The following is an 11,010-nucleotide window of genomic DNA, read 5'->3' as shown; positions in this document are numbered from 1 at the left end:
CACCTGGAGTACCTGAAGAACAACAACAAGGTCGGACTGCAGGCGCTGCTCCGACCTGCTGGGCTGGACGAGGGCAGCCTTCGCCTCGCCGCCGCCGCGCCTGCTGTGCGTGCGCGCCCGCCCTGGTGCCCTGGCGCTGGTGGTTCTGCAGCACCTGGAGATACAAGAAGGGGCGGACTTCGGTGGGCCTCGGCCTCCTGGACAGCAGTAGGAGCTCCTCGCGCCCGCCGCGCCGCCCTCCCCGCAGTTGATCCTGGTGCTGGCCACGAGCGTCCTGGTGATGGTCGCCTTTACCAGAACGAGAACGGGTCCGGAAAGTCGATTGTGCAGCTATAGCGAGGAGCATGTACAGCAGGGCAAAGACGTGGCCCCCGCTCTTTCTGCTCCGGGGGGTGGCTCTGGAACTGGTTGTTATTCATTATGATATTGACAGCTATTCGGTGTGAACGTCTATTGACATAACTGATTATTAGAGTAGTATCTTTGCACTTACATTATTTAAACATTTTTATGGGATAGTCGAACAAGAGTGTTGAAATTGAATGTTAAATAGGCTACTAATTGCAATCAGAATTTTCTCTTTTGAATACGTTCTAATTTTTTGTCAAGCATGACAAAAGTGGGTAAAGTCATGATAATGACACTATCTGTTATATGTTGCATTCATTAGTTTGAGAAGTTTTTGTTACGGCAGGCATAAATTTGAAGTGAGATAACAGCAATCACATTAAAGCTCTGACAACCCGACAGTTTGTTGGTGCACTGGCACGTTGCTCGACCAACACCATGATACAATCACGAACCTGAAGTATATATTTTTTGGCAACTGCAGTGTGATGATACTTGGTGGAATATAGTTTGGCGTTGTTTGAACTGAAGTTCTCTAATCCTGGTCCCTTCGTTGTTGACACTAAAACAAATGTTGGTGTAAGATAATTAAACAACAGCAAGAAAATATAAAAATTGGTACTGTTTGAATAACTAAATGAAAGCAAAAATAGAATTTATAAGATAAGATAAAACAAAACAGTATTTATACAGAGAAGTTAGATTAATTTATAGGTTATGATAGTCATGACTCATCTGCTACAACACCTTCGGCACTCTATATTTCTACTGCATATTTAAAATTCTTATAATTTCAGAGAGAACTCACTTCAAATTTTCTTACCTTTCTTTGCTATGCGCAAGTACCGGTTCAGAAGTTTTTGTCAGATGTCGGTTTGGTCACTCGATACACCATTCCCATAAATTATGAAGAAATTAATTACTCGCCTCTCAATGAACGGATTTGGCATCCAGAACCACTTACGTGGTCGCATTTACATGATCTATCACAAAAAAAATACTCAAGAGTAAAACACCAGTTCTCTGATTTGTGGGACACATCGAAACCTTCAACTTCGAATTCCGGCGATCCGTGTTTTAAGAGATAAGCGGTTCTCCAACGGGTCGGTCGAGGTGAGCGGTTTTCCAACGGGTCGGTAGAGGTAAGCTGTTTTCTACGAGGTCGGCAGAGGTGAGCGGTTTTCCGACGGATGGGTAGAGGTGAGCGGTTGTTATTCTCGCGTGTCGTGTTAACCCACGCCTGCCCCCCTCTAGCCTGTCCATTGTTGTTGGCAACTGCGCCCGTCCGCCCGAGTGCCTCACCGGTTCGCAGCCTCGCAGGAGACGGCACTCGGTCCTCTTTCTGGGTAGGATCACGCTGAGCAGAAGGCATTTTTAGAGAAGCGTGGAAACTGTGATCCAAGCAACGGTAGAGAAAGAAAGCCTGATATTTTGAATCAGGCGTAGTCTTTGATCCATGAGCAATGTTTGAAAAACCCCAGCCGGCCCGATCAATGTCAGGACTAGCCGTAAACGTAAGTTATTCTGTCGTGTTCAAAGTCCGTCTGAAGGTTAGCGGTGACGTATATTTATTTAATTTTCCGGAAAACCAGACTCGGGCGCCAATAAATTGAAAGTGTTCCTGATTATACTCAAAAAGCCCTTTCCAATGGCATAGAAGAGTGACTCATCGGCTCTGAGTCACTGTTTTATACTATTACCCAATAATCTGCTCTTCTTGCAGCCCCTCATGGAGATTTAATTGTGAAAGATTTTGAATGTTGTTCTCAGGAGCATGTTCACCAAAATGTTTAGTATGAGGTTCTGAAACGTCAAGATTGGCCACGACTGGAGTATCTGCAAGAAAGATATAATGAAATTTAGTGCCACAGTAATATTTTGAAAGGAATTATGGTACTTCCTTAAACAAATCTTACCATTAAGTGGATCATCATATATATACTTCATGGAAGTGAAGTGTTCCCATTGCTCGCCCTTATGCTGCCCTTTCTTTGCTTCACCATACATTTTACGCAGATACTTTCCCTTTTCCCGTAGTTGTTCTGCACTGTAGTCATACTTTTCTGCTGTAGCGTACATTACATCTGACAATTTTTGCCAAGCTTCAAGAGGGACCCGGTTACGCCTGAAGTCCAATCTTTTCGCCGCCATCTGCTTTAGAATTACAACGACACTGGCATGCGTCCAAACTGCACCAGTTGTCCCTTTGGCTCGCTTTTTAATTGCTCCTCCTTACAATCACAAAAACAATGAATTTCAATAAATTGGGCCACTAGATTCAACGGATTCAAAATGGCAAGTTGTGCCTACCGTGGGCAGGAAGTTGGGAAGGAGCTGATGTTGGAAATTTTGCCAGTATTAATAAGACAATTTGACAGAAGGTTTACAGTACAGAGTATAGGCAGCTTACAATAAATTAACAATTACCTGCTGGAGAGGAGTGAGCGGCTGGCTCCCATAAACTGAGGTTGCTGTTGGTTAGGTCATCACCTAATACTGTCGTGGACCACTTATCTGAAGCCTTCGTACCAGAATCTTTCAGCTTGTTTAGCATTCGAAAACGCTTGAGATGGTCTAGAGTTGAGGAAAAACATACAGCATAAAGCGGGCGTGGACTGAAGTAGTTTGGAGAGAGGTTAAATTTTAATCAAGGAAAACTTACCATTATCATACTTGTGTACTTCACTTGCATCGATGTATATTACGTAAACATTTCCACTGTCGTCATATAGACTGTAAGGAACTTTGTTACTAGATCCCGCTCGATCTATTTTTCAACTGACAAAATTACAATACTCAACACACAAGATCAAACGCTCTCGGGCAACACCAGCGAAAAAACCGCGAAAACCTCGCTAGGGGGAAACAAAACAATGCCGCACGAGAGCCAGCTAGCGGCGAGAAAGCAAACTCGGCGATCGCGGCTCCTCAGACCCCCTCCCCTTTGCTACCCCCACCCTACCGAAATCCATCCCAACCTCTGCGGAGAGAGTTGACCCAAAGTCACCCGGAGCACCAAAATCCTTAACTTAATATACCAAAGGATAACGATGGCATATCATGAGCTATTTGCGTGCAATTGGGAACAATGTCGCCGGTAACTTGTGAACATGACCATCAATGTAATTAGAAAGTGTAAGAACCCAGTGCCAAAGTAACCTAAGAAATGGAACCAAAGTACTTAAGAAATGAAATAAAATGATTAAAATATTCTCACTATATTGGGGATGACTTAGGACTGGGGCCAGTGGGATCGGGACGGGATAGGCCTGGATTGGGATGGGTACGCGTACGCGTTGGTCGAGACGAGTTGTCCTAGACCCAAATGGTCGAAGCAGTCGAGTCGCTGTTTGCGCGTAGTGACAGTGTCATTCCCCTTGAGCCTTCTCATGTGCTAAATGCAGGCTTTCTGCTGAGGAAAGTATTGTGGCCGCGACCGGCTACGTACGGCAAAGTTACTGCTTGTACACAAAACACGTCACTCAACATTGTAGGGTCGCTTGCACCGTTGTTTTTGATGGCTACCCGGACGGTCAAACAACCAAAGATCAAGAACACAAACTCAGAGCAGCGACGGGTTACATTCGTTTAAACGTGAATCGGCCAAGCCTAGCGCCATAAGAGCATCAATTCATCCAAAGTGTCACGTTTAAATGAATGTGACACAATATTCAAACGATTGTGACACGTTTCACATTGAAACGAATGTGACGTCACATTCCTTGAATAACAGTGTAAAATGAGCCCAAACCCGTCTCTGTGCGCTGTACGGTTTGGACACAGCGAGAGCGCAGTGGCGGCGGGCAGGCGGGCGGCCAGCAGCGCGCCGCCGGCGGCCGGCGGCGGAGCGCGCGGCCCGACACGGCCGCGTTCGCACTCGTCTGGCGCCTGAACGCCACACCCAGGAAGAAAATTACCCGCCACCATTTTTGTTTAAAATTAAATTTACTACAACGTTTGTAAAAGGTATTTTTTAGCAGATGATACCTTAAAAACCTTTCGACTAAACATAAAGAATATATAAGAAACTTTAAGGTGTCAGCTAGCTTTTACTCTCGATAAGTACAGAGAACCAAGCGCAGACCAGAAAACAATTTCTTTGGCGCAGGGGGACCGAGTGAGTGAGTGAGTGCCTGCCTGCCTGCCTGAGTGTCGCGTCAGGCCCCTGCTCAACAATACAAGGGTGCCACCCGCGGCCGCGGCTGCCGCCCTAACGCACCCCCCTCCCTCTCCTTTATAAAAATGCCTGTCAAAGACGATAAACGAGTAAAACATTTAAAATATGATGCAAAACCACCACAAATAAAACTTAAACCAGAAATTTTCAAACGCAGGTATACTATAGTATTAAATTGGTATCATCTGCTTTTAAGATAGATTCTTGATTTAGATTTTTTTTCAATATTGGCAAAACCTTACGAGTTGAACGGGTGTGAACACTTTTCGTACACTTTCTGAAAAAATAGTACAGGTTTCTAACGCAATTTAAAGGTGCTTCTGTTTCTCAAAATTTGAAAACCCGTACATCGTTGGAAAGCTTCTTCTTTTCCGCTTCGAATGAGCTATAGCGCGTTGTTCTACTTTAAATAGTTCGCCCACAGTAGGCGCACAAAGACACACACTCGGAAAGCAGGAGTGTTCAACTTCTGTTCAAGATAGCGGGAGTTGCCCAATGCCCACGGCGGGATCAGGAGGAATTTCGATATGTTATAATACACACCGAGACCTATCCAACCTTTGCCTTCATTTTTTTTTGAGGTAAGGGCCGTTTTTTATCCATTCTGCCTGGACTATCTTTTTACCGTGCCCCCCTCAAGCGCCCCCACTGAGCGGTCGTGGGGCCTCTTTGGCGCCACGCACACCAAAGTGCGGAACCGACTTTCAAACGCCAGGGTTGAGAAAATGGTGGCAGTTCAGATGAATATGCGTTATGTCCTACCACCTGAATTGTTACCAAAGCCCAAAAGGAAGCCTAGAACTGGACCACCTTTTCGCCGACCGGAAAATCCGGATGCCTTGCAAGTAGACCAATTTTATACTAATTATTACTATTTTTTTTTTTAAATTATTACTCTACCAATTTTATAATAACCAATTTTTCCAATTTTCCCGAAAAAAAATGGAAAAAAGTCCGATTTTTTTCCATCAATGTTATTTTTCCGGTAAACTACGAACCCTAGTTATACCACGTCCTTGCGTAGTGATGCCCCCAATCGTCTTCATATTCTTCATCAAATCCATTTCAATAGTCCGGTCAGGGAAGTTGCCCGCCCACAGTTAATTCAACTTCCGCACAGAAAGGAACCCCTGATCAGATCAAACAACCGCTCTCTCTCGGCAGGCGGCAGAGACGACTCAGCGACGAGCATTTGTTGCAGATACAAATGGGTAGACGTTGTATAGTTTAAATGTCCTGCAGCGTTAAGTACGGCAGCATTTCCTTTACGGTCTGCAGATGAAGTCTCCAGTCACCAACTCGTTCCGCGCGGATCAGCAGGCGGATCAACTCTACCTGTCACACATACTGCACCCAAAGCTTCCCTGTTCTGGTCGCCTCCAAATTGTGCAGCGTTTCGTCGAGTTTTTCTCGAGCGCAAAGTAGAAGTTCGTTTCCTTCTGGGGCCGAGACTTCTTTACGATGCACTGCAAGACACTGCTCGAGCAAATCTCTGCGCATCGACGTGAAACCTGGGTCGTCAAGCAATTGCTTGAACACAATACTAAGAATAGCGGTCTGTGTTGTGTTAAAAAAGTGCGCCCGCACAGCACGAGAGAAGCCCTTCCCGGAACACAGATGTGGAATAGAGTTCTTGGCGTAGACACTAGCCCACAATTCTTCTAGACCAGTGCCAGCCATGAGGTCGGTGGGAATCATTTGTGCCTCCTGTATTTCGTGCCACCTCCATGAAAGACAGATGTTTGTTTTTCAAAAACATATTTGTTGGTATTTTTTGTGCCACCTATTTTCTCTGCCACCTCTCAAAATTGGTTTTTCAGTTTCGTTTTTTGCGCCGTGTTTTTCTGTGTGTTTTTTGTACCACCTGCATTTCCTGCCACCTCCAAAAAGCATATTTTTCTATGTTTTAGAAAAAAGAAAAATGTCTGTGTATTTTATGCCACCTGTATTTTGTGCCACCCTCGAGCCCCGGTGTTAATTCGTCCCACCTGCATTCTGTCCCACCAAAAAAAAAAAACAAAAAAAAATTGAAAAAAAAGTTTAAGAAAAAAAACCGAAAGCGCGTTTCAATTTGCCACAGTCAGAAAGGTGGGTGACAACCAGTCTCTTCTGTGTCGGGCACGTCTACGTTTTTCAATGCAAGTCACACACTTCCATCGTTTAGTACCACCCCGACCCTGACATAGTAAGCAATTTTTAACTGATTAAGCTAAAAGCGCCACCAGGGCAAAGGGTAATCTACCACACCGTTCACCAGACTGGGCCCCGTTCCGTTGCCCAGTGGTGTTGGTTGATCGGTCATTTAAGCCCTACATGACAGCCTCCTCCGGGACGGACCCCACCCAGGTTAATGCATCGAGCTTTTTTTTCCGATAGCACATAGCGAGCGTAGATGTATGTGTGTGTGTGTGTGTGTGTGCGTGTGTGTTGTACTCTCGATACATTGCGCGAGTGCGTCACGCGCGGATATCGCATCGTGGTGCATCGCATCGGGTACAGTGTGGTCGGAAGGAGCGCTGTGCGGGTAGGCAACCGCCCGCACCGGTCGGGGTGGACACCGCGGGCCCCTTCCCCCACACGCCTCGTGGCAACCGTTACCTCCTGGTTGCCGTGGACTACTTCACGAGGTGGCCCGAGGCCATCCCCATCCCCAGCGTGCATGCGGACGTTGTCGCGCGCGCCCTCGTGGACAACATCTTCAGTCGGTTCGGGATGCCCTGTGAGCTGCACTCGGACCGAGGCACCACGTTCGAGTCCCAGGTGTTCCAAGGCGTGATGGAGCTCCTTGGCGTGCGCAAGACCCGGACAACCCCACGTCGACCCCAGTCTAACGGAGCGGCGGAGCGCCTCATCCGTTCGGTAACCGAGCACCTCGCCATCGCCATGGTTGCCAATAAGTCTAAAACAGACTGGGACTTGCAGACGCCGCTCGTCCTGATGAGTTTCCGAGTTGCACCCCACTTCACAACGGGCGTCTCCCCGGCCATGATGATGTTCGGACGCCAGCTGAACCTGCCACCCGGCCTCGCGAGAGGCTACCACCCGGACACCCCCGCCTGGCCCTCTGCCCAGGCCTACCCTGCCTGGCTTCAGGACCGCCTGCACCACCTCCACCATGAGGTCCAGAACCGTGCCACCGCCGTGGTGCTCAGACAAAAGGAGCGCTACGATGTCCGTGCGAGGCGTCACAGCTACCAGGTCGGTGACCGTGTCTGGCTGTTCGACCCCCAGCGACGTATTGGACGCTGCGTCAAACTACAGTCCTGGTGGACGGGCCCGCACGTCATCCTGGACATCTTCAACGACGTGACGGCCCGCTTGCAACTTGCTGGCTCGCGGTCCCGCCCTCGGACCTACCACGTCGACAAGCTAGCCCCGTACATCACCCGCTGAGCTTTTCGAGGAAGGGGGTGGTGTAAAGGAAATCGCTACCCCCCGCTCCCCCCTACCCGGCTATACCCCGCGACCGCCCAATTGTACGCGTGCGCCGCGGTTTCCTTAGTAACCGGTCGCTATTGTCGGCTGGTCCGCCCTGTACTCACTCTATCCCTGGCTCCCCGCAAATACAGACGTGCTACCTCTGACTTCGTGCTCCTGTTCCCTTCCTCCCCCATCCTTGACAACAGATGTAGAGATCTACGGTGTGGGAGTGTGGAGGGGATTCTCAGGAAATAAGCAGGGAGTCACGAGGGCACAGCACGTCTAATTCAAGCAAGAGGCAGAGGACAAGTCTCGAGGGGCCGTAGCCAAGGGTTACAACAATAGTGAGCGAGGATCCGCGACAGTGCGAGCGGGAGCTGGGCGCGGCCAGAATCTGACCGCAAGTGACCGTTTCTCTAAACTACCCCCCCTCTCGTGAAAAAAAGGAAGTACAACCAGGGAAAACACTGTGCCAGACGGGGTGGACATTTTTGGATGGTGACCTTGGTACACCAACACAGAGGAAAAGGACGGAGAGCTCATCCTTGAGCACATTGATGCAGGTGAAAGGAAATTTATTCGCGGAGCGAGTTCGCTCGTGGCAGTGAGCGGACTCGGCAAAGCGCTACTCATTGGGTCGCACAAAATTTTGTCTGTGAGAAACGGTCAAACACATAATGTCCAAGACTAATTTCAGTCAAGTACAAAAAGTCCACGACAAAAATCAGACATCTACAGTTTTGTCTGTGAGAAACGCTGTCAAGGACAAAATCTTCTATGCCTGTACAAACCGCTGTCAAGGACAAAAAGTCCAAGACAAAAATCAGGCATATATAATTTTGTCTGTGAGAAACGCTGTCAAGGAGAACAAGTCCGAGACAAGTTCAGTCATCTTCTGCAAACTGTGAAAAACGCTGTCATAACACTGTCCGAGACAAATGTCCAGGACAAATAGCATAAATATAGGTTTTGTGCGTTCGTAACGAGGTCCAAGACAAACATCCAGGACAAACAGCATAGATATGTTTTGTCTGTTCGAAACGGAATTTAGTCTGTGAAAAACAATCAAAAATATAATGTCCAAGACAAATCTCGGTCAAGGACAAACAAGTCCAAGACAAAAATCAGCCATCTATAGTTTTATATGTGAGAAACGCTGTCAAAGACAAATGCTCCTATGCCTGTGCAAAACGCTGTCAAGAACAAAAAGTCCAAGACAAAAATCAGCCACATCTAATTTTGTCTGTGAGAAACGCTGTCAAGGACAACAAGTCCGAGACAAGATGAGTCATCTACTGTCAACGCTACTGAAACGCTGTCATAACACTGCCCAGGACACTACCCCCTCCCCTCTCGCCCCCCGCGCGGCAGAGGGGGCAAGACACGGCGCGCCGGCGTCAGTCGTTCGCCAGAGCTTGCAGTGTGAAGTGTCTGGAGTGACGTGCCGCCCCACCGCCATTTGAAGGCCGATCTCTATCTATCCGACGAAGATACCATGGAGCCCCTTATCTTGAGCCAGGAGTCGCAGGACTCCCGCTTCGACCTGCAGCTGCACCCCTCGGGGCTGTTGTATGATGAGGTAAGTGCAAGTGATTGATCTGCGCGCCAAATCTTTGTTGCATCATCCTATGATTTCACGCCATGTTGTCCCCCCTTGCGTCTCCCACCGTAATTTTACGCTTTCTTGTGTTGATCGCGAGTGTTCTTTCATTCATTAAAACCGCGAGTAAGCTTGGGTCCTGCCGGCTCACGCCAGTTGAGGTTAGGAATTCTTTGTCTCCCCGCCGGCGTCGTGCTTGCCACTCGTCGGCGACAGTGTTTGGTCACGGCGTGTCCTGTCTTTGTAAATTCAGTGTTCAATCGAGTGTCTTGCCTGACGAGCTCAGCTCGGCGCGCTCGTTGTTGCCGCCTCGTGTGCCGCTCGCGGCCGCGGATTGGTGTAAGCCGGCCGGAAATTTGTTCGTGTCTCTCATTATGTTTCTCACGCACTGCTTCTGAGGTTATGCCTTTGCCAATTTTACTGAGCCTTTGACCATTTACTTCTTAATCGTCACGATTTCTTTTTCACGACGCCGATGGCGTCCCCTCGGTCGGTGCGCGGGGATTCCTGGAAATGGGATGGTGGTGGGGAGGCTCTCGCTGCTCAGCGCGCTGTCTCTCTCGCACTCGCGACACAAAGTAACGATGTTTTCTCCTACAGTCGTCTTGCGAGCCACCCATTGGCGAGGACGCCCCCGTCAGCGAGGCCCCCGCCAGCGAGGCCCCCGCCAGCGAGGCCCCCGCCAGCGAGGCCCCCGCCAGTGTGGCCCCCGCCAGCGTGCCCCCCGCCAGCGAGGCCCCCGGCGAGGAGGCGGCTGCCGATGAGGAGGGGTGCAAGAAGCCGACCCCACACCCGCTCTCCCTCCCAGACCTCCTCTCGGACGAGGCATGCGACGGGGTGAGTAAATCGGCGCATTTTAAGAGCTAGAGGTCAAACCCGATTTTTAACTAATTCTTTTTTGTTATAGTTTGTGGACGAAGTAGTTTCGACGGCCTCGGGTCGACGCAGAGTAGCTCACAAGCGCGCCGAGTCCGTTGCCGAGCCTCCCGGAATCGTAAGTTGATCAATTGACATCTTTCATTTAAAGTAAACATTAGACGTTGCGTCTTACTTTCGTGTTTAACGTTGCAGTCAGCCCTCTCTCCCCGACGGTTGGGACCGAAAACGAAGTTTGACCCCGCGCAGGAGGCCGTCGCCATGGCCCCCTACACCCCGCGCGCTGAGACCCGGGCCACGGCTCAACCCCAGCCCGCTGGCCACCGCAGTGTCCAACCCTCAGACCCAACAGTGGATCGGGCCCGCCAGCAGGCGCCCAAGGCTCACCCCTCCTAAGAGCCTTGTACGTGGCCGACGTGGTGGAGGCCAGTTCCCAAGGCGTCATCGCTTTCGTAACGGGGGAAGATGTCCTGGATGGCTGGCCAAGGTGCAAGGGGGCGCCGCCGCCGTTCCCATGGTGATGGTGCCCGACAGGAAGAACTGACTGCCACTGACGACGCCAACAGCGTCAAGACGGAGCTAGGCCTCC

At 49.5% G+C, this 11,010-nt stretch overlaps 1 protein-coding gene across 1 annotated transcript; it reads left to right on the top strand.

Moving 5' to 3' along the window:
- The first annotated feature begins 9,440 nt into the window (after window positions 1-9,440).
- LOC127751172 (cytochrome c1-like) lies at window positions 9,441-10,817 on the top strand. Its single transcript, XM_052274286.1, has 4 exons — window positions 9,441-9,524; window positions 10,146-10,382; window positions 10,453-10,539; window positions 10,617-10,817. The coding sequence occupies exons 1-4, from the start codon at window positions 9,441-9,443 to the stop codon at window positions 10,815-10,817; spliced, it is 609 nt and encodes a 202-aa protein (XP_052130246.1).
- Window positions 10,818-11,010: the final 193 nt, after the last annotated feature.

Source organism: Frankliniella occidentalis, unplaced genomic scaffold (assembly GCF_000697945.3).
Source record: "Frankliniella occidentalis isolate FOCC.00 unplaced genomic scaffold, Focc_3.1 Scaffold368, whole genome shotgun sequence".
Lineage (NCBI taxonomy): Eukaryota > Metazoa > Arthropoda > Insecta > Thysanoptera > Thripidae > Frankliniella > Frankliniella occidentalis.
This window is presented reverse-complemented; position numbering and strand designations above follow the sequence as displayed.

Coding starts and splice junctions, on each gene's coding strand:
- LOC127751172 (XM_052274286.1), top strand. CDS start 9,441: ATGGAGCCCCTTATCTTGAGCCAGGAGTCGCAGGACTCCCGCTTCGAC. Junction 10,383..10,452: donor CGGACGAGGCATGCGACGGG/GTGAGTAAATCG, acceptor TTTTTGTTATAG/TTTGTGGACGAAGTAGTTTC. Junction 10,540..10,616: donor TTGCCGAGCCTCCCGGAATC/GTAAGTTGATCA, acceptor TTAACGTTGCAG/TCAGCCCTCTCTCCCCGACG.